Source organism: Protomyctophum parallelum (genome assembly GCF_964188405.1).
Source record: "Protomyctophum parallelum genome assembly, chromosome: 2".
NCBI classification, from domain to species: domain Eukaryota; kingdom Metazoa; phylum Chordata; class Actinopteri; order Myctophiformes; family Myctophidae; genus Protomyctophum; species Protomyctophum parallelum.
Genome location: NC_139699.1, coordinates 24,999,566 through 25,021,675, shown reverse-complemented (window position 1 = coordinate 25,021,675; position 22,110 = coordinate 24,999,566). Strand labels below are relative to the sequence as shown.

The window sequence follows — 22,110 nt, the reverse complement described above, 5'->3', positions numbered from 1 at the left end:
CTTTCTACTTTTGGTACTTTAAGTACATTTTGAAGTCCAGACATTTACTTGTAACAGAGTAGTTCTACATCACAGTATTGATACTTTTACTTAAGTAAAACAATTGAGTGCCTTTCAGTCACAAATAATCAGATTACCACGTACTGGCATCAAATGGTCTTTAAATAATTACTTTTTGAAATGTCTATGGGAAAAATGAATGGGAAATTCTCTTCTGGTGCCCTCGAAGGGGGCAGGACTGCAACGCTCTATAGCCTTACCTTTTTACACATCTTGTTGTGGAGTTTGGTGGAGGCGTTCAGAGTGAACTTGGTGAACGAGTAGCCCTTGACGACGCTTAAGACCAACATGACGACCACGATCAGTCCGTAAATCAACTGGTAGAAGGACATCTCAGGGTTCAAGGAGATGTTTCCCTGATCTGCAACGCTCACATTGGCTTTCTGTCGGCACAACGCACAGCTTGTCACACTCACAGTATTTTATAGAGGCTATATGCACGTGGCATCATCGTACCCGGAAGTTACGCGAAAACGCCTACTGGATGGCAAAAAAACTACTTGACAGCCCAATACATCCAAACAGAAAAGTCTGATTGTAATCTCATTGTGATCTGATTGTAATAAGCGACGTTAAACTCACCAACATTGCAGCTGGAAAGCATGAATTATCCTCTTTCTATCTGCAAAGTTTGTGTTTCATAAAAACCCACAGAAAGCATTTTTTGAGCAGCTGACTGCTTTAGATATCATGTCTAGGGTTGGGATCTGTAAACGGAGGATTCAGAGGAATCGGATCCAACATTGAGGAACCGGAATCGGTTCCATCACATTTGGAACCATTTCTGGAACCGGGTTTTATCTCACTGACGGGGCTGGTATGTGGACTTATGGGCTCCATTTTCGTCAACGCTAAACCCCCTTATCACTAAACCTCTTTGCCTTTTTTTACTATTTTGCTAAACATTTTTGAATAGTTAAAATGGCCAGTCTACAAGCTCACAACGAGTCAATGTAGATTGGCTAGTTGAACTATTCAAACATGTTTTGCAAAATAGTAAAAAAAAAGGCAAAGAAGTTGAGGGATAAGGGGTTTAGCGGTGACGGAAATGGAGCCCCATGTCTGCTATACAATTACAATACTGGTGGTTCATTGATCCATTTGGAACCCCCTACACCTACAGGAATCGGAAACCATTAGGTCAGTCCGTTGCTCTCCCCAGGTTGGGGTAGCGCCAAGGATACAAAAATCGTGGGATAAAAAGAAAAAGAAAAAAAAAACGTCAAAGGAAAATGCTAGGCCGAGTCTGAGTGGCGATTATTTAATTATGACCTAATATCCATCTGTGCACTTTGAGTTTATGTAAAGCAATGTTTTTATGTACAGAATGTGTCGTAAAAATAACATGTGATCCCTCTCACCCCATGACCTTGTTGAAGCCAGATGGAGAGCCACCAGTTGGAGAAGGCTGTAGTTCCCACCAACAGGAATATAATCGACATAACCAGGAACGTAGCGATATAGCCTGGAACACAACACACAGTCACTGAAATAAGTTGAGACTATTGCACAATATGTCTGCGTCTGCTACGTGGAAGATGCTACAAGACCAAATTGTGAAAAATGTCTTTCATTACATTAATCTATTGCACACAAGCTACTGACAACTGATTGCCAATACATTGCCTTACACATTGCTACGCGCACGCACACATCTCACACACACACACACACACACACACACGCACGCACATATCCTTGTCGCACCCCCTTCTCTCTCCTGCAAACAGTCCTTTCAAACAGATATATCCCTACCACCTGTATGCACTGCGTGCATACAGGTGAAAGTACAACATTTGTCTCTGAGATGCAGTGAAGTAGAAGTAAAAGTACTGGAAATTGGAATTACTCAAGTAAAGTACAAATACCTCAAAAGTGTATACTTAAGAAATGTACTTTCCACCACTGACTGTGTGTCTGTTGTAACAGCTGTGTGTACTGCGTGGTAATCACGTGTGTCTGTTGTAACAGCTGTATGTACTGCGTGGTAATCACATGTGTTTTACCTCCACCAGCTTTGCAGTACTGATGATACGTTTTCCAAGTAACAGAACCCTCATTAGATCCTTCCTTAGTTACCAGCTGATTCTTTGTCTTTGTTTCTCGACCTATAATAATAATAATAATAATTAATCTTCAACTACAAAAGCCAATACATTTTATTGAAATCTGATGAAAATATTTAAAATAATTACACATTGAAATATAATCTCTTCTTTTTAACACAAATCAGGCCACGTTATATTACAGATGTTCTTTTAGACTTACGTTTTTTATCAGGCTTTTTTCCTCCATCATCTTTTTCATCTGACATGTCAAAGGCTGTTGGGAAGCATGCAAAACAATCACTCAAAATACATTTACTTTCACAGACAGTATTGAATACAATACCCAGCTTTCCCACGGGTATCAATAAAGTAACATTATCTTTATTATACAAAAGTAGGCCGATGACCGCTGGGAACGACGACCGTTGGGAACGACGACCGCTGGGATTGCGTGATAGTTTTGGACAACTGCCAGTCTGACCGAATTAAAATGCCATCACCTTCCTTTCATAAAATAAATTATACTGTATGTATATATATATATATATATATATACATATATATATATATATATATATATATATATATATATATTATATATATATATACACACACTTTAGACCACTGTTTTAGACCACTGTTTCCCAAAACAAGACAATTTTTTATGGGTCACGACTCACGAATCAAATTTATATTTTTCAAAAGATAAGGCATTTATATTCAAATATCATGACCAATGGCATTGTAAGACTAAACAATAGGACCCAATGATGAAATGAATAATAAATTAAATTAAATTATTGATGCAAAAATGTATGATTTAATATAAATTTTGCCCAAAAGCATCGCCGGTCGTCTGTAGGGTTAATTCATTTTGTTTTGTTTTTTAATAGTAGTGTAGTGAAAATAGCTGATCTACAAGCTTGCAGTGTGACGAAATGATTATTCTCATTATCTCATTAACATAATTGAAGCCTCCATTCCCACCTTTGTTGTCATGCTGACTGTCTATGTCTACGTCTTCTAGTTCCGTCTCCTTGGTCGGGGTGAGGGGGTCGGGTGTAGACTCCTCTTCCTCCTCTCGTTCAGTCTGATAGCAGAACGAGACAACGTCAAAGTCAAAGAAGAGTTAGAAGACAGACAGCAGGAACGTGCATGCGTAATTCATGCAGGATGTCAGTTCCCAAAAAGAACAGATCTAACAAGCTAACAATGCATTGTCATCTTGTAGATCTGTTGATTGTACCACATGCACATTGAATGAATCAGGGTTTAGAGGGAGATGGTGTAGGGCAGATAAAGGACATAAGATTCTGGTGGGATTTGTAACGATAGTAATTGTACAAACAAAGGAGTAGGATATAGATTGTGTGTGCGCGAGTGTGTGTGTGTGTGTGTGTGTGTGTGTGTGTGTGTGTGTGTGTGTGTGTGTGTGTGTGTGCGCGAGTGTGTGTGTGTGTGTGTGTGTGTGTGTGTGTGTGTGTAGTTGGCATGTAATTATAATTAAACATAATGTGTTAATGTGTGCACTAGATTAATGAACAGGGTGGATTTGTGTAGGTCAGGAGTATGTTCATGTCAGGTATGTTCTTGTTTTTCATTTCATGTTATTTATACATTTATAAGTGTTTCCGTATAACCAGTGGTGGCGCCAGAGAATTGTGAGCTGGGATTTTTATAGCAGGTGCTATTTTGGCATCAGGCAATAATGAATGTTACCACTAAAGACAAACATGAGTCAGTGATTTCAGTAGGCCAATTTTAAATAGGTAGGTTACCTCATAACGATCCAATGCAATTCCTTGAATTTGGAATGAACGAATCAAATGAATACCAAAAGTCGATACAATACAAGTAGTCGATACACAAGCACGAACAACATACAAAAATCTCATATCTTGGTAAATTAAGTCCATAATTGAGTTCCTTGGCCTGTTGGCAGCATGCACAAATTTGACACTGTGATCAGTGCACAAGATTGCAAGATTATCTGCGGATTGGCACACAGATGGATGGGCACACAATGCATGCACAAACTGCGTGCATGGACATGATCACTCACTCTCACCACCTCAGTATATTGTGGAATATACTGTAAAAAGAGAGGTCACCACAGAAAGTATCAGTGGATTTACAGGCTAGAATTAAGCATCATAGCCTAATGTAGTGCCATCTTATGCTACTTTGGAAGCATCAATTCACAATTCTACATATATCAACACATAATATGTTTTCCTTCTGTATTCCGTAACCTTATCCCAAAACACTGAACACAGAACAGAGATAATAACAGTACAGCCAGTACAGTTATGGTTTAGTATTTATTGCATCATATATTTATAGTTCAGGTCAGTTCTGTGTTATTACATCATATGTTTACAGTACCTGGTACTTAGTGATGAGTTGGGTGTAGCGGCCCCCGGCCCACATCAGGGACTTGTGGCTTCCACACTCTCTCACCTCCCCTCTGTCCATAAGCACCACCTCATCACAGAACTCCAGATACTGACATGCACACACGGACGTATACACACCCATGCACAAACACACACACACACACACACACACACGCACGCACGCACGCACGCACGCACGCACGCACGCACGCACGCACGCACACACACACACACACACACACACACACACACACACACACACACACACACACATGCAGTTACAACAGCTAGAGAAACCACCTAACTCCAAAATGTTCATTTTTCAGAAAATGAAAAAAATAAGAATTCAGGAAATTAAGGGCGCGTTCGGAAATGCGCCCTGAACGCACTGGTGTGCTCTCTTGTCGTTCGTTTATTCAGTGCACTCAGTGCGTTGTCGTTCTAAAATCCAGTGTGCTGCGCACCGGGTGTGCCAAGTGCACGCACTGAGCAACCCTACCCTCAGGGTAGGGTTGCTCAGTGTGAATGGTGTGTTGTAACTGGTCGTTCGTAAATAAGGCACACTGAACGCACTCTGTGACGTCACCGCCCACCACACTCAACAAACTGACCACATTCCCGGTGCGCATAGCCGAACGCGCCCTAAGAAAACCTTATCACCTTATCACGGAGTCAATTTTCATTTCTATGCTGATGATACCCAACTATATCTTTCTGTGGCTCCAGATGATCCCTGTGCTTTAGACCCGCTGTTGACCTGCCTGTCTAGCATCAAATGTTGGATGAGTGAGAACTTTCTCAAGCTAAATGAGGATAAGACAGAAGTTCTCATAATCGGTTCTAGTGAGCAGAAAGAATCAATAATAAGCAGACTGGGCAACCTAACTGTAGAAACTAACAGTACAGTAAAGAACCTGGGGGTTATTATTGATTCTGAATTAAACTATAATTCACACATTAATCATGTCACCAAGATTGCCTTTTTTCACCTTAGAAATATTGCACGAATCAGAGCCTATTTGTCCTTGGACGATGCAAAAACGCTAATCCACGCCTTTGTTTTTTCTCGGCTTGATTACTGCAATGCACTTTTTTCAGGACTGCCTAAGAAAACAACTGACAGATTACAACTTGTCCAAAATGCAGCAGCCAGAGTTTTAACTAGAACTAAGATGAGAGAACATATTACTCCAGTTTTGGCATCACTGCACTGGCTTCCGGTTGTTTTTAGGATTGATTTTAAAATTATTTTACATGTCTATAAAGCTCTCAATGGTCTCGCACCTTCCTACCTACTTGACTGCCTGCCTAAATATGTCCCAAACCGCCCCCTAAGGTCTTCCACCGCCGGCCTGCTCGCTTTGCCCAAAAAAATGGCAACTAAAAAATACGGGGAAGCAGCTTTTTGCTTCTACGGGCCGTCGGCATGGAACAAGCTCCCACTGTACCTTCGTCAGGCAGCCTCTGTAGACATTTTTAAAGCTCAGCTCAAGACCCACTTCTACAACATTGCCTTTAATTGATCTTGTTTTTTTTTTTTTTTCATGTCCTCACTGTACTGCATTACTGCTTGTTTTTTAATGTCGTTGCCTTGCTTTTCTTTTATTCTCCATTGTTCTGTAAAGCACTTTGAGCTGCATTTCATGTCATGAAAGGTGCTATACAAATAAAGTTTTATTACAAGTAAGACGCGCAAACGCGTGAAGCGAACGCAGCTCGTGTGTGTGTGGTTGTGTGTGTGTGTGCTACAGCTGCGCCCTGTGTGTGTGTGTGTGTGTGTGTGTGTGTGTGCGTGCGTGCGTGCGTGCCACAGCTGCGCCCTCTGGTGGCGGGCCGGTGGTGTAACAGCGTGACAGTAACAGCGTGACACACACACACACAGACACTCAGCCCCTGCTGTCATAGTAAGTGGCTCACTGCGTTCGCAATTATTATTATTATTATTATTTTTAAACAATGCAATACTGCCTCATAAAAGTTGGTATTGTGACTTCATATATTGTCAATTACTTGCATGAGAGGGGAAGAGATGGTGGAGTTAGCTGCTTTAGAAGACAGTTTGAGGTTCCAATGGAGTTAGGTGGTTTTGTCAGAAACACTTTTTTATACTTTTGGTTCTAATTTTGTATAACCAACACAGGGTGTTCAATAGCATTTATTTATGATTTAATAAGAAAAATGGAGTTAAGTGGTTTCTGGTGGACAGCAACGAATACTGCATACAATTCAACTCTCAAGGGAGAATCATAATAAATGGTGAATGTATACAGTACCTCATGCATTGTCAAGTGTTTATTTATTTATTCTCTCTTTACAATGTACGTAATGTGGCTTACTATCTGCTCATACACTGACTGACAGTCTGCATTTCTATACATTATATAAATGCAGACTATTTCTCATCATTTCCCAGGTCAGGTGTGTTTCATAACATCATGAATGTACTGGCATTTGCAAGGTCTAGCATTAGCCTTAGTCCAGTTTTGAACATGGTTCTAGACAACTTGAGCTACAGCCACGCTGTGAAAACAAAGCCCTGCAGTACCTGTAGCTGATGAGTGACCAGGATGATGGACTTTCCCTGCAGCTCCTTCTTAATACACTCCTCAAAGATGTGTTTTCCTACATGTGCGTCAACGGCCGACAGGGGATCGTCCAGCAGGTATATGTCTCTGTTGGAGTAAACTGCTCTGGCCAGACTGACCCTCTGCTTCTGGCCTCCTGATAGGTTCAACCCTCGCTCGCCTATCTGGAGAGGAGAGGAGAACAGCAGTGGTGTAAAGTAAAAGTAACTAAGTACATTTACTTAAGTACTGTCCTTAAGTACAATTTTGAGGCATGTTTTACTTTACTAGAGTATTTCCAAATTTCAGTTATTTTATCTCAGATCCAAATATTGTACTTTCACTTCACTCCACTACAACTATTTGAAAACTTGAAGATTGAAGATTTTGATTAATATTAAAAGAAATACATTTCAGCCAATTCAAAATAGCCAATCTACAAGATCACAATGCGTCGTGAGCTTGTGACATTCTACATTTACTGGGTACTTTCTACTTTTGTAACTTTAAGTGAATTTTGATACCAATACCTTAGTACTTTTACTCAAGTAAAATTTTTATTCCGGAACTTAAACTTAAACAAAGTATTTCTAATTCTCTATATTGCAGTATTGATATTTTTACTTTTTCCACCACTGGAGAACAGGACAAGAAGGACAAGAGGAAAGACGAGAGATTACTGCATTATTAACCTGAATGTCTTTAACATTCCCCCACAAGGAACTGCTTTTTACAACCTTGAACTGAGATATGAACTGGAATATGCTACAGTATGTAGTGGAGAGACTCAGGTATGGTGTCCTTGTATCTTGTGGAGTTTTGTCGCTTTGTTGCACCTTACCTCTTTTAAAGGTATATTCAGTGATTTCACTCAAAAAACCTTAGGTTTTGTTTTTGGCTGGGACCTAAGCCTTTCATCCAATCAGGATAGAGAGCCAAAAACGAAACCTAAGGTTTTTTGACCCCCAGGGGTTAACTGGGGACAGGGAGGAACTCCTTATATGGTCAGCACACTCTATAGTAGAGGATTATCAAACAACAAAACAAAAAAATAAGTGATATTTGAATTAAGAGAAATCACTGAATATACCTTTAAATTGTACTACTGTATAACTCAGGGGAAACATCTTATTTCACCTTTATCTTATCTCAGGTACAAATATGTTGTGTGCAAATATGTTTTTACATGTGTAAAAATTCCCAAAAAACAAAAACAAACAAGAATATATTTGAGCTTGCATTCCATTGTATATTGCATATTGTACTTTTAAGTGGGGCTTTCCGTAGTAGCGTTTGAAATCTCTAGTCATGTTGCGGTGGAGAGCGGGCTTGGTGTCCCATTGGCCGTATAGGCCACGTGACTAGACTAGTCTAGTCTAGAAAGTCTGATCATTGAGCATCTCTGCAAGCTGATAAAAACAAGAAATTATGACATAGTCATAATGTGTCAGGTGAAACAGGCGCTGTCTCCGTTGTCCCCCTTGTCTTTGTTTTCCCCCTTATTAATATTGTTATTAAAATAGTACAGTAACAGGTACTGGTGGATGTGTGCACGCCCTCAGGTGTCTTACTGGTATTCTATAGCTCATTTTACCTCAGTTTGATCTCCATAAGGCAGAATTTCCAGATCTGTTTTCAGACTACAGGCTCTGATCACACTGTCATACCTGAGAAGGAGGGGAGGGAACATTTAGTTGAAATTGTTTTCACTTTCAATTAGCCCTACGCTAAGTCCCAGCCCAAAAAGCGATTGTCCAATGCCAATGCCATCTCTATGGGGGAGAAGGACAGCTTGCCTCCTTGCTGCTAACTATTGGACAAGGACGGGTTGCCAAGGACCCCCAGAAACAATGTTTTAGAAACAAACAATTAAATCAACAACGTTATGACCAGCGAGCACTGACACTTACAAGAGTACAACACCTTTTGGTGTTTTAAACATTATGTTATAATTTAGCTATTGAAAAATAGCAGATCTACACTACGAGCTTGTAGGTCTGCTAGTTTTTGAAGAATCGTGAAAATATTTATTTCAGAAAACTGGAGGATTTAGAAGATTTATTTTTAATTTCGAGGTCAGGCCAAAATGTTAAATGATTTTTTTGTCTTCTAAATGTGCCTTTACCTGGTCTCCTCATAGGTTTCCCCCATCAGGATGTTCTCCCTGACGGTTCCATGGAAGATCCAGGCCTGCTGGGAGACGTAGGCAAACTTCCCGTCAGCCGTGATGGAGCCACTGTGAATGTGCATCTACAGGATTGGTAAAACACGTGACGAGTTAGAATACAAATATACATGAAACTAAACAAAACATGAAAGAAATTATAGACTCAATCATTTTGTAGATTTATTTGAAGTTTTGTTTATTTTAACACTAAAGCTAAACGATTTTCAATGATTTTACAATCATAAAACACCTGGACAACAACCTTGCTCTATCATGTACTGTAGGTGTCAGCCGTGATGTAGTAAGTAAGCCTTGCCGAGCCATGTGGCTCTACAGTATATGGCTCCTGTTTCTGTAGTGTGAGGCAGCTTCATGTACAAGTACAACCCATGGAAATGACGTTACCATTGATGCTGAGTGCCAAGCAGGAAGGCATTGGGTACCATACATAGTACATACGTAACATACCCAGTGTTTGGTATGACCTGGCTTGTGATCGAACCCCGACCTCACAGTCTCAGGGCGGACCACTCTAAAGGCCAATTCATATTCCAGTTTTAAGTGATAAGCTATTCCCCTTTTTGGTGGTTAGTAAAAACAGAGATGTGTTGGAGTGAGCAGTGAGTCGCTTATCACCACGGCGTGACGTCAGTGGTGTGCCGTCAGGGCCAGCAAGGCCTTCTCTGCTGGCCCTGCACTTGCCTGATGCAGAAATGTATAATAAATATAAATTTTTCGAAAATATATTGTATTTATTTCGCTGCCATCATTGCACTGTCTCTCATTCAGACAGGCTTGACGCGCTGCTTCCATTCTGTGCAGGTACAACAGCGCTTGTTTTTTTTTAACCAATGAGATTTTTTCCTTGTGTTATCTCCGGGTACAAACTTCCACCGTGAGGCCTTCAGAATCTCCACAGAATCCCCTTTCTGTTGAATTGAATGGGAGCGATATAAAGATTGACAGGTTCCTTAGCCAATCAGATTTTGAATTTGCACTGCTGGGCGTTTTCTTTCAAGTGCCAGGATACTCTAGCTGGCCTTTGATGACGTTAACGTCTTGCCTGTATCCCATCGCTGGGCAAAAATATTGTCTATTGAGAAAAGAGAACTGGTGTTAAAAGTTTCTGTGCGAGTTCACATCTATGGGTTGACTGCAGAGATAGCTAAATTAACAGATTTAACTCACAAACAAACGCGGATATTTTTTTGCGTGCGTTCGTGTTGTATAAGAACATATGACAGGTGTGTGTGTGTGTGTGTGTGTGTGTGTGTGTGTGTGTGTGTGTGTGTGAGAGGGGGAAGGGGGAAGGGGTGACCCCCCTCCCACTGCGTGACGTCATGTTGTAGTTTTTGGTTGTCACTTTATCACCTAAAACTGGAGTATAAAAAGGTCTTTACAAGGCCACTGAGCTGATCTAATAAAAGCTTTTTATCAGATTCTGTTACACTACTGTGCCTTGAACCTTTCTTGAACTGAGATAACTGACTCTGACCTTTTGGGTGTGTTATTTTTTATTTTTTCCTTTTCTCTTTTTCAGTAGTTAGTCAACTTAGAACTTAAAATACTTAAATAAAGTCAAAGACACATTCAGTCCTCCTATCTTATTCATTACACAACAAAACAATATTAAAGCAAGCAATATAAAAACCCACAGAAGTCAGTGCACTTAAAGCACAGAAAAGAAAAGTTTTCTAAAAGTAGGATATTTGTAATGCTGGTGACCAACCTGTTGTAAGATGCTGGAGATCAATGATGTCTTCCCACTACCCACAATTCCACAAACCCCCAGCAGGTGACCCTGTAGAGGATGACAAGGATGGTCTGAGCTCAAGTTCATAATGATTGACTCATTTGTTCTTACTTACTTACTTACTTACTTCCAGGGTCTCCTCTGCAAGTGCTGAAATATTACCTTCAGGCACTGGTACAACTTGTCATCCAGTCATGTCAAACCTAGCCTTTTTATATATTTGCACGACTGTAAAGATGAAACCGTGAAGCATGTCCTCTTTATCGCTTAATCATCAAAAGAGCTTCCGTACTCCAGACTGTATGACTAGGAACATTAAAGAGGAATGTACACAGGGGCGTGGCCCAGTCTCCTGCGGGAGGTTTGCACATGCTCAGTGTAAACAGGAACAGCGATGATGGAGTGTTCCAGCAGAGGTGCTAGATAGAAAGCTCATAACTTTTGATGTAAATAATGAGATCCAGAACAGTTGAGAATGTTTCCATGTTCCTTTGACATTTCACAAAAATAAAAGTTTAACACATGTAGTCATCAAAAGAACATGGAAAATCCACAAAAGAAAAATATACAAAAACATTAACATTTAGTAAATGTACTTTATCTTTCAAAAGTTCCACAGTTATGAAATTGATATACTTTTAAAAATAAAAACAAAATCAACATTGTACTATTCTCTTTTTTGATATCCTTTTTATTATTTCAGTTCAGGGTCAGCAACTCTCATGTACCTCTAGCACCTCTGCTGGAAAAATACATCATCGCAGTTCCTGTTTACACTGCACATGTGCAAACCTCCCGCAGGAGACAAGGCCACGCCCCGTGCACATTCCTCTTTAATTTTCCTAGCTGTATGACCGGAAGCATTTGAAATTTGTGGGAAGGAGGCAACAGTTTGGTCACGCGAGACTATGGTGACCTTCACACCAGAAAGCTTTACTGCGATTAAAACGAATCCTGCTGCACATTGTCGGAAAGTGCGCTTTGTTTGGCAGGTGTGAAGCATCATTCGAATCCTAATGCGCATCAAAGAACCGCATTCTACTCCGACCAAAAACGGGGGTTTCGCTTCGCTTCCAATCGCACTTGATTGTGATTCGGTGCAGGTGTGAATGCAATCCGCAGCAAATAAAGGAAATGAAGCAAACAATTTGGCGGGTGAGGAGCTAAACACAGTGGGAGAGGGAGAAGGCATATATATTATATATTACTCAGCGCAAAGATGTCCCGTTACCATGGATAGACGTGGTCGAATGCCCTGGTCGAAATGAGGACGAGTACATTTGCCTAAGAAAACACATAAAAACACTGCAGTGTAGCCTACAGAATATTCTGTCTGTGCTCAGTGCGCTGAGCACGCTATGCCCAAAGGAACAGTACGTGTGGAGGAAGAGAGAGAGAGAGGCAAACCGCAGTAAATTAAATATGCAAGAATCCCAAATTCCCAACTTGTCAAACCAGACACAGATCTGTTCCAAAAGTGTCAATGGAAGAGCCAAAATACAACCACCCCAATTGTATAAGTTACCGGTACTGTATATATCTACCATACAGATTGAACAAAATAACATTGTTTTCCCACAAAAGAAAAAATATAATTATATGTTACGTTGTCAATAAAGATAGAAGAAAGAACAGGAAAAAAAGTATGGCCTGAAACAGTGATTCTCAATGTGGAGTCTGAGGGACCCCAAGGTGTAATTGAGGGTGTTCCAGGGAGTCTGGAGCTAAGTGATTGATAGTTACTATTGTAGTAACCAAATGGACCATAACGTTATGGTGGTCCTGGTCCATGGCGTAATGCTTACCAACACGGCGTTCCTGAAATTATAGGGTTTGACCACCCTGAATCACACAGAATATTCACCTTGGGTAAAGTGAAGGAGATGTTTCTCAGGGTTGGTTTCCCGATCTCCTCCTCTGTCATCTCCTCGGGCATCTTCTTCTCCTGGTCATCAGGGTCAGGCTCTCCTTCCTTCTCTGGCCATTGTCCCTTCTCTTCAGTGTGCTCTGGCTCTGCATGCACGTCAGGGTGCGCCCAGGACAGAGTAGCGTTTTCCATCACTATGGCATAGCCTGTGCCGGTGGTCTGCTCCAGGTAGGAATCTGGGTTCTGAGTCAGCATCAGTTTCTGTGCCCCAGAAAGCCAAGAGAACATGCACATTTTACTGAATGAAGCCTAATGCAATGACTACACTGTCAGAGCCTTGGCTGTGAGATAATTTGAGAACTCATTTAAAAATAAACTACATAAGTGTAATCGCCGGAGTGCAGATCTCGGGGTTGGCGGGGTTGGCTACCCAGGGCTTTCATATTTGGAAGTCAATCGTAGCCATACAAAATGGAATATGGTAAATCTGATCATTTGACATCACATGACTCCACGAAACTTCTCACAAAACCGCTCTGAGTTATGGGCAGACCCCCCTAGAAAGAAGAGTTACCTTGAGTCGAATCAGAGCGACACTGGCCTCAGCCACTGCCTTGATACTGTAGGGCAGTATGCCCAGAGTGATCCTCATGCTGCCGAAGATGGAGATTATACTGAAGGCCTGCATCCACAAAAAGAAGAAGATAAATGAGCATTTGCGCCTGTCGTAGACATGCGCAGAGCAAGTTCAGTCAGGGAACCTCAGTCAGCGCGCCGGCCGTTAATTGGGCCACCGCAGCATCAAGCTCTCATCCACATGATTCACTCAGCCAATCACACGCTCACCCCATCTCATACCGGCTACTTGAACCAGAGGTTTGCATTCCTCTGCCTTCTTGCTTGCTTACACTGCTGTTGTATCAGCGTGCTGCTGTCATACAACCTGCGCTCAACTCTGCTTGCTTTACTGCTGTTGTATCAGCGTGCTGCTGTCATACAACCTGCGCTCATTCTGCTTGCTTATACTGCTGTTGTATCAGCGTGCTGCTGTCATACATCCTGCACTCAATTCTGCTGCTGCTGCTGCTATACTGTATACTGCGTGCTCACCCACCTCCACCCCAGCTACCACCTGTCGTTTTGGATCTACTGTTTAGGTACGGGGGATTCAGAGTCCCTATGGTTGGGACTGATGCGCTTGACCTGAGTACCTAAAAGCAGATCCAATACATCGCCAAACCATAATAAATATATTGCATTGATTATCTTATATTCAATAAATATATATTACATCCTCCTTGAGTTGTCTGACTGAACTACCTGGGAGTGAAGAACCAGGCATGCAGGACAGGAGTAGTAATGCTACTCATAATCAGCCTTATCAGTCAATCAAACACACAACTGCTCATTTTATTAACGAATTATTATTCAACCTGTCAATTCAGAATTTGAGCAGGGTATTTTCGCCAAGACCCAAAAAAGGAGCTTAAAATAACCCTGTTAATTATCGATCTGTGTCAATGTTATGTGTAAAAGATCTTGGAGAAGGTAATTAATGAGCAATTATACAAGTACAAGTTCAAGTTACAAGTTCAAGCAATTCCGTGCAGGTGATAATTTTTCAAAGTGTTCGAGTTTGGAAGCGCTCATTGGTAATCACTCAAAGGCCCTGCCCCTGCGTATCACCTGTTCTGAAGTTGCACATAATGCAGGAGGGAGGCAGCAGGACATTCCTTTACTGAAAGCGAGTGCTCCCAAACGTGTGGCTACGTTGTTTAATACAATCAGATTTTCTGTTTAGATGTATGGGCTGTCAATTGCAAATTGTGGCTAGTTGCCACCCTGCCATTAACTTAACTTAATGGCAAGATGGCCACGGTCTGCATGGCCTATAGACTGATCAGGGGCATACTAGGGTTGGGGGCTACTTGTGTCAAACTGACAACCAATCTGAGGTCTTTTGTCAGCCGACAAAAGCATGTCTATTAGAAAAGGTTCCCATATAGAGGTTCATTTAGTCTAGGAAAGATTAGGGAGTGTTTGTTTTTATGTACTGTATGTTACTGTCATGTGTTTTGTATTGTAATGTATTCTTAACTTATTAAAGGAGAATTCCGGACCAGTGCTTTTCTTACCGTAATCTGATTGTATTATATCCAAGAACCAGTAAAAAACTATAAAAACGAGTAATAACCAATAAAAACAACATCCAGAGTGGTCCACACAGAAGCTTTTTACAGAAGACCCTTTGGGACAAAACACTGTGCAACGTCTTTGGTCTTTATGAAAGATGTGTAGATTTTCTTTTCCCCAAGCTAATACAATAACCGATTTAGCCTAAGACCCAGTGTGCATGGTCGGAGCTGGGCTGCGCTCTGAATGTTATAAATTTTCACCCGTAACACTTATTGGTTATTGGATATAATAACATCAGATTAAGGTAAGAAAACGATAAATCCAGAATTCTCCTTTAACTGTTAACTGTGAGAGGAACTCAACGGACTTTCTTGTGTTATCCTCTTACTGCTTGTGGTTATATTGCTTTTCAAATGAATCAAATCTAATCAAAACACAATTATTGTCAATAATGTCAATAATTGAGACTACAGTGAAAACAAATGTCTACTGTAGTCTGTACTGTCCACAAACTTGTACAGTGTACAAATTGTAAAAGTTACCACATTTTGACCAAAGATTGTTCGGTCAGAACACCCTATTGCAAAAAATAATGATTCATATTGCACCAAGATTCATACTTGCCTCTGCAGTGCCCAATGGAAGGCCAACTGCGGTGTGGACGACAAAGGTGAGGATTGTGGCCAGGGTGGGGATCAGGGTGGCAATGGAGGAGTTCACACTCTGGACGTAACCGGCTTTCTCTAGATGGCACTGCTCCATTTTCCTGAGACCTGAAGATGAAGAGGATGGGGGAGCACACGGGTGAAATTGGCCCTCAACAGCTTCTGCCAGACATAACAGCGGTTGGCCCTTGCATCCAGCAGCCAAACCCAGTAAACACTTTGAGTGGCACCGCACGAAGCCACAGGTATGTACTGCATGTTGGACATTACTAACCCCACCCCAAACCCTAACCGCAGTCTTTCTTAACCGGCCATGTATTCCGGACTCCGTCGCCTCAACCAACTTTACATAATCGCCAAAAAAAGTGGTGGCACAAAAATAGTGGTACAGGCAGGATTCAACTCTAGGAGGTGTGGATTCAGAGTCTAACCAGCCAGCCAGCCATGATACCAAGCTGGCTGCCAATGGGTTTTCAGGCCGTGTTAGAATATGACAACACCCAACTCAAAAGAAAGAAACCCTGCCAGAAGCCCCGCCCAGTAGGAGAGAGGTAGGGGAGGGGAGGGGAGGGTCCCTCCCCATACCCTCCCCATATTTTTGGCAGAAGCCGTTGGGGGGCTGATGTCACCCTTCTGCGATGGGGGATGCATGGAAGAAAGAAAAGAAGAAAGATAATGAGTATAATGCCAAGTATTTCCTACAGCTTTAAGTCAAAAAATCTGAACTAACCCTTTTTTAAGTGTCTTGCTCAGGGACACTTTGACACTTTGACTGGGGCTGGGACACGAACTGAACCGGGGACCTTTTGTTTCCGAGGCCAGCCTCTCTACCCACTCAGCTGCTATACATAACTAATAATAATAATAATAATAAGGGTAATAATAATAATACTATTTATCTTCTCCTGAAAGCTGTCCTCCCAGGCGTACATCTTGATGATTTTGATGCTGTTCAGAACTTCATTCATGGTCATCACACGGGTATCTGTGAGTGTCACCGCTCTGGTTCTGAACATGTTAATGGACTTGGCCATGATGCCCTAAAAACACACGCACACACGCACGCACACACACACAAAGACAGAGGAAAAATTTCCATAATGCAAAAGTGTTCAACAGTATAATCTACAGCAGTGTTTCCCAAACACAATAGTGGGCTCTTCAATCAGAGCCCACTATTCGAAGTGAGACTTTTCCGGCTGTGATTTTGGAATCTGTTTGTAACCGCCTCTTTGGAAAGGAATCTTCCAGACTAATATCTACGCAGTGATATTATTCTGGCCATGCCAGGCTATACTGATCTACAGTACCTGAACGGGGATGAAAATGATGTAGACTCCGACCCCTATGAGTGCTGTCCAACCCAGGATGTAGGCGGAGTAGATGACACACAGCACTAGAAGTATGGGGCTATAGAAGATGAAGGGTATGAATACTGCTGCCTCAAACATCCTGTAGCTGTCAGCAGTCAACACGTTGATCATCTGAAGGAGAAGAGGAGGATGTTTTTCATTTTATTTCACTATTACAGTTGCATTTTAAACTAGAAATGCACTCTGTCGAGGTGCCGACTTGCACACAAGTAGGCCATACATGGCCTACTTGTGCACAGGCAGAGCACGCAATTACTGCTACTAACTAATGTCTATTACAACTGCTGTTCTAAATCCGTTAGACCCGTTACTGACATTAAACCAACCTTGAAACGTACCTTAGTTACGTCCACCGGCCAATAAGGGACCACCATTCTTATCCCGACATACATACATACAGTACATACAATACAATACATACAATACATACATACATACATACATACATACATACGTGGTGTGTATGTGTATGACTATCTCTTAATGATGACGTAAGAAATATGGTCATTTGTGGTCATTTGGTCCAGCAACACAGGCACAGATTTGATGTTTTTCTGCGTAAGCCTCAAATGGCGGAACAGCTGTCACGGTTTTTGGCGCAAAGTAACCACAGTATACCGCTAATCAACTTACAACTACACACTTTATACAGTATAGAGTATAGAGTGTATACGTATATAGTATATGCCTATATACTATATATATACTATATATATTTCTTACGTCATCATTTAGAGCTAGTCATACACATACACACCACATACTCTGGTCCCAGCAGATCAGGCACAATTTGCTATTAATTTTTTTTACTGGTTATGTATATAGTATACGTATGACTAGCTCTAAATGATGACGTAAGAAATATGGTCATTTGTGGTCATTTGGTCCAGCAACACAGGCACAGATTTGATGTTTTTCTGCTATCTACAACGATAAAACAGTATTTCTTATATAGATAGAAACTTGAATCATACTTAATAATACTAGATGTTTATATGTATAAAGTAGGTAGCAAATAGTTACATCTAAACATTAATCATTTCAAACGTTCCTTCACAGAGATACTGAGATTTGACATTTTACAGCGGTCGAAAGGACTTGCGCGCTCTGCTTGTGCACTAGTTGGCCATTTATGGCCTACTAGTGTGCAACAAGCAAGTATGCACTCGACAGAGTGCAGTTCTAGTTTTAATTGTTTTTAAATATATGGAGGTATTGTGGGCTGGTCTTTTTACAAAAAAGCCCCCCTTTTAAATACATACACACATACATACATACATACATTTCAGAAGTTTTAGCAGTTTTTAAGGACCCACTTTTAGGCCAGTGCACCAGAGCAAGCTCTTGCCTTACCCTACCCATTTTAACCACATTTTCTAAGTATTTTTGTATTTCTTTGTCCACGTTTTCTCTGAAGATGTATGTGTGTATATAAATGTATGTGTGTGCATGTATGCTTCTTTAGAGTGTAATGTCACTGGTTTTGCTTTTACACAAGATCTGAGAGAAAATGAACATGTCTTGTAATATGAAACAAATTACCTGCAAAAGATCTTATAATGGCAATAAACAAGTTAAAAAAAAGAATGTGTACCTCTCCCATAGAGATGGCTGAGGAATCTCGCAGTGAGATGATCTTCTCGAAGGCCAACATGGAGAAGGCTCCCTTCACCCGGACGGCGGTACGCAGGCTCAAAGCCCACGCCAGAGATGCAAAATAGGTTTTAAGGAACTCTGAAAAGAACAGAGCCACACAAAGACCCACACCGTATTCCAGCGAGAATGACAGAGGCCGCTCGATGTATTCTAGGATCAGATTCACCAACACCGCCTATCAGGAGAGGAGAGGAGAGGAGAGGAGAGGAGAGGAGAGGAGAGGAGAGGAGAGGAGAGGAGAGGAGAGGAGAGGAGAGGAGAGGAGAGGAGAGGAGAGGAGAGGAGAGGAGAGGAGAGGAGAGGAGAGGAGAGGAGAGGAGAGGAGAGGAGAGGAGAGGAGAGGAGAGGAGAGGAGAGGAGAGGAGAGGAGAGGAGAGGAGAGGAGAGGAGAGAGGATACATATCACGATACGTATCACGATATCGTATCGTTACACCCCTACTACCCAGAGAATAGATAAACGGAAAGTCATAGGTTCAATTTGAGAAAAAAAATGCGGTATAATTATGTTTCTATAGTACTTACCGGCCCTATGAATACACAGGTCATGAATATGACCCCTGACAGGAAGGTGATCACTTGTCTAGTTTTCTGGAAGCGCATGAACAATCTGCCTAGGGAGGCCTTCTCCAGACCTTCTTTCTCAACCTCCTCATCCCACATCTTCTGAATCCTTCACAACACAGACAGACAGACAGACAGACAGAAAACCACAAAAAATTGACAGTTTAAGAAATTGACACCGGGTGAAAAATGGGCTACAAAAATTGTGGGATTAAAAACATTTTTTTTAACTCACATAGCTGGGCAGAATCGCAGGCTTGATTACTTGCGCTAGCAGAGCACGCAAGCATTGTGGTCGGCTGGACCAAAAGTGGTATGTATGTATGGTATGCATGTCTCTAATTGGCTATTGATGATGACGTAATTAAGATATGTTTCAAGATATGTTTCAATGTTGGGTGGGTAAAAGGTAACGTATGTATGTATGTATACATGTATACGTATATATGTCGGGAAGAATGGTGGACTGGTCCCTTATTGGCTATTGATGGTGACGTAACTATGGTACACTTCAAGGTTGGTATAAAGTCAATAACGGGTTTAAAGGATTTAGAACAGTAGTTGTAATAGACCAGGGGTTCTCAACCCGTGGGTCGCGACCCCCCGGGGGAATGCCACATTATTTTGGGGGGTTCCCCCAATTTTTATTCTTTTTTTGCAACTGAATGGCTGGAAAATGGAAATGAAGAGTTTACATAGTACACATAGTGCATGCATAAACTTTCCTTAATGATTATATCTGGTTTCAGTATTTATTTATGATGTATTATTAAGGTTATTGTAGCAGTCAATTTGTATTGGGGGTGGGGAGGAGGGCGGAGCGGGGGTCGCGACGACTCGCGAGACAAGGCCAAAGCATTTCCGGGGGTCCCCAGCCAAAAACGTTGAGAACCCCTGTAATAGACATTAGTTAGTAGTAGTACTTGCACGCTCTGCTTGCGCACAAGTAGCCTACTTAATCCGTCTGCCAATTTGGGACCACCATTCTTGATGATGTAACAAAGGTACGTTTGGTGATTGGCTGGGTATGTACAGTATGTGTGTGTGTGTGTGTGTGTGTGTGTGTGTGTGTGTGTGTGTGTGTGTGTGTGTGTGTGTGTGTGTGTATGTATGTATGTATGTGTGTGTGTATGTATGTATGTACAGTATGTATGTATGTATGTATGCCACTCCTAACCCAACCAACACGCACCTCTTCCCATTGGGGTCCGACGCATCGAGGGGAGACAGGTAGAGCGAGCTTATATCCAGCTTGTTCTTAAACACACACCACATGATGTGCGTCAACCACCAGAAGGTGGAGAAGGAGATGAACCCCGCAGAGTCCAGGGGGTGACTCCTGGAGACAGGCGAAACAGACATAAAGAAGACACTGCTTGTTGACATGACTTCATTGATATCACAACATGGACCAGAACGTGAATACGTTTGTATCATGTCAATGTGAGGATGTCTTCCATTATGTCTCATCGTGATAGATTCAACCATATTATATTACACGATTCAACAATGCTTGTATTATAGGTTTATTTAGGAGGCCATGTCCACAGAAAATAGTCAGTGCCAACACTTTTCTGCTATAGTACTACTAATAAAGGCCTATTCATACTCCAGTTTCTGGCCACCTAAAATTACAACATGACGTCACGCTGCGGTGGTAAGCGACTCATCGCTCACCCAAACAAACTCTTGTTTTTACTAACCACCGTTCCAGCGGTCCTCTTATCACCTAAAACTGGAGTATCATGAATGAATAGGCCTTAAGAGTACTTAGTGCAGTACCTATTATCAGAACTTGGAGGCCATGACATGTCATATTGATGACACCAGGGATCTGTCTTCACTGCATCTTTACCATTCTGTGTTACAGACATGCTAGCTAGTGGCACAGTTTGAGCACTCTTGGCATCCAGTGTTTTTTGGGGTGGAAAACAGTCCAACTTTTGGAGGACGCCACTCATCAATGTCACTTTCCCATGCAGAGGGTTGGAGCGACACCCACACAACTGGCACACATTGGGAGGTGACTTGCTCACTGCATCTGTTTGGATCTGGACATGATGTCCAAAGCGTTCTGCTGCACAAAAGACATTTTCTGTGGAGACGGCCCTGAATTACAGAGGTAGTGCTATGTAACGAATAGAAGATGAATCTGGTGAATTATTTTCCTTTACACTGTGGAAAGATTAAAGAAAATCATATTTGTAAATATTTTTACAGAATTTTTCATATTGTTCATTAGACAAATTCCTCATACATGCAAATATATATTTAGATTTGATTCATTATACATTTTTTTGTTTAAAAGAAAAACACATGGCTTACTGCTTGCTTCTCACAGAGAAAACATGACAAGGACAGAAAACACAATAAAGTAGTCAGTGACTTATTTCCATTGTGGTCCTTGGTCTTGGACAAACAAAACAGAACAGACATAAAAGTTATATAAAACTTTTTTTAAACGCTGAAACTATACCACAGTATAAATAAAAGAAAATTAAACAAGCAACTGTACTATATTCTGCACCTTCTTAAAAAAGATCATGACTGCTAATGCTGCTAATATATATATATATATATATATATATATATATATATATATATATTAGATGTACGTCCCGGTACTGTATCGGTATCGGGAAATGTATCGGATCGGGCGATCGGCCCTTATTTGTCATATCGGTATCGGTGAATATGCCAGTCTAACCACCAATCTGACACAGGGGTAAGGGGTTGACACTATGGCAGGTAAATAAAATGTTGGGACATGTGGGACATCCATATATATATATATATATATATATATATATACACACACAATTTGATCATTTCCATGCTAGTTTATACTGCTTAATTAATTT

General features: G+C 41.3%; 1 protein-coding gene across 1 annotated transcript in view; it reads right to left on the bottom strand.

Moving 5' to 3' along the window:
• The window catches only part of abcc12 (ATP-binding cassette, sub-family C (CFTR/MRP), member 12), a 33,184-nt gene extending 12,658 nt beyond the window's left edge, over window positions 1–20,526 (bottom strand). The window contains exons 1-18 of the mRNA XM_083759251.1: window positions 20,442–20,526; window positions 19,211–19,358; window positions 18,624–18,860; window positions 16,967–17,140; window positions 16,549–16,696; window positions 15,616–15,764; window positions 13,430–13,537; window positions 12,853–13,116; window positions 10,965–11,036; window positions 9,194–9,318; window positions 8,663–8,735; window positions 7,050–7,253; window positions 4,494–4,613; window positions 3,096–3,198; window positions 2,329–2,382; window positions 2,067–2,168; window positions 1,422–1,525; window positions 261–443 (exon numbers count right to left, since the gene is read on the bottom strand). Coding sequence (XP_083615377.1) covers window positions 261–443; window positions 1,422–1,525; window positions 2,067–2,168; window positions 2,329–2,382; window positions 3,096–3,198; window positions 4,494–4,613; window positions 7,050–7,253; window positions 8,663–8,735; window positions 9,194–9,318; window positions 10,965–11,036; window positions 12,853–13,116; window positions 13,430–13,537; window positions 15,616–15,764; window positions 16,549–16,696; window positions 16,967–17,140; window positions 18,624–18,860; window positions 19,211–19,358; window positions 20,442–20,524 — 2,451 coding nt within the window. The 5' untranslated portion in view covers window positions 20,525–20,526. The remainder of the gene's footprint in view (window positions 1–260; window positions 444–1,421; window positions 1,526–2,066; window positions 2,169–2,328; window positions 2,383–3,095; window positions 3,199–4,493; window positions 4,614–7,049; window positions 7,254–8,662; window positions 8,736–9,193; window positions 9,319–10,964; window positions 11,037–12,852; window positions 13,117–13,429; window positions 13,538–15,615; window positions 15,765–16,548; window positions 16,697–16,966; window positions 17,141–18,623; window positions 18,861–19,210; window positions 19,359–20,441) is intronic.
• Window positions 20,527–22,110: the final 1,584 nt, after the last annotated feature.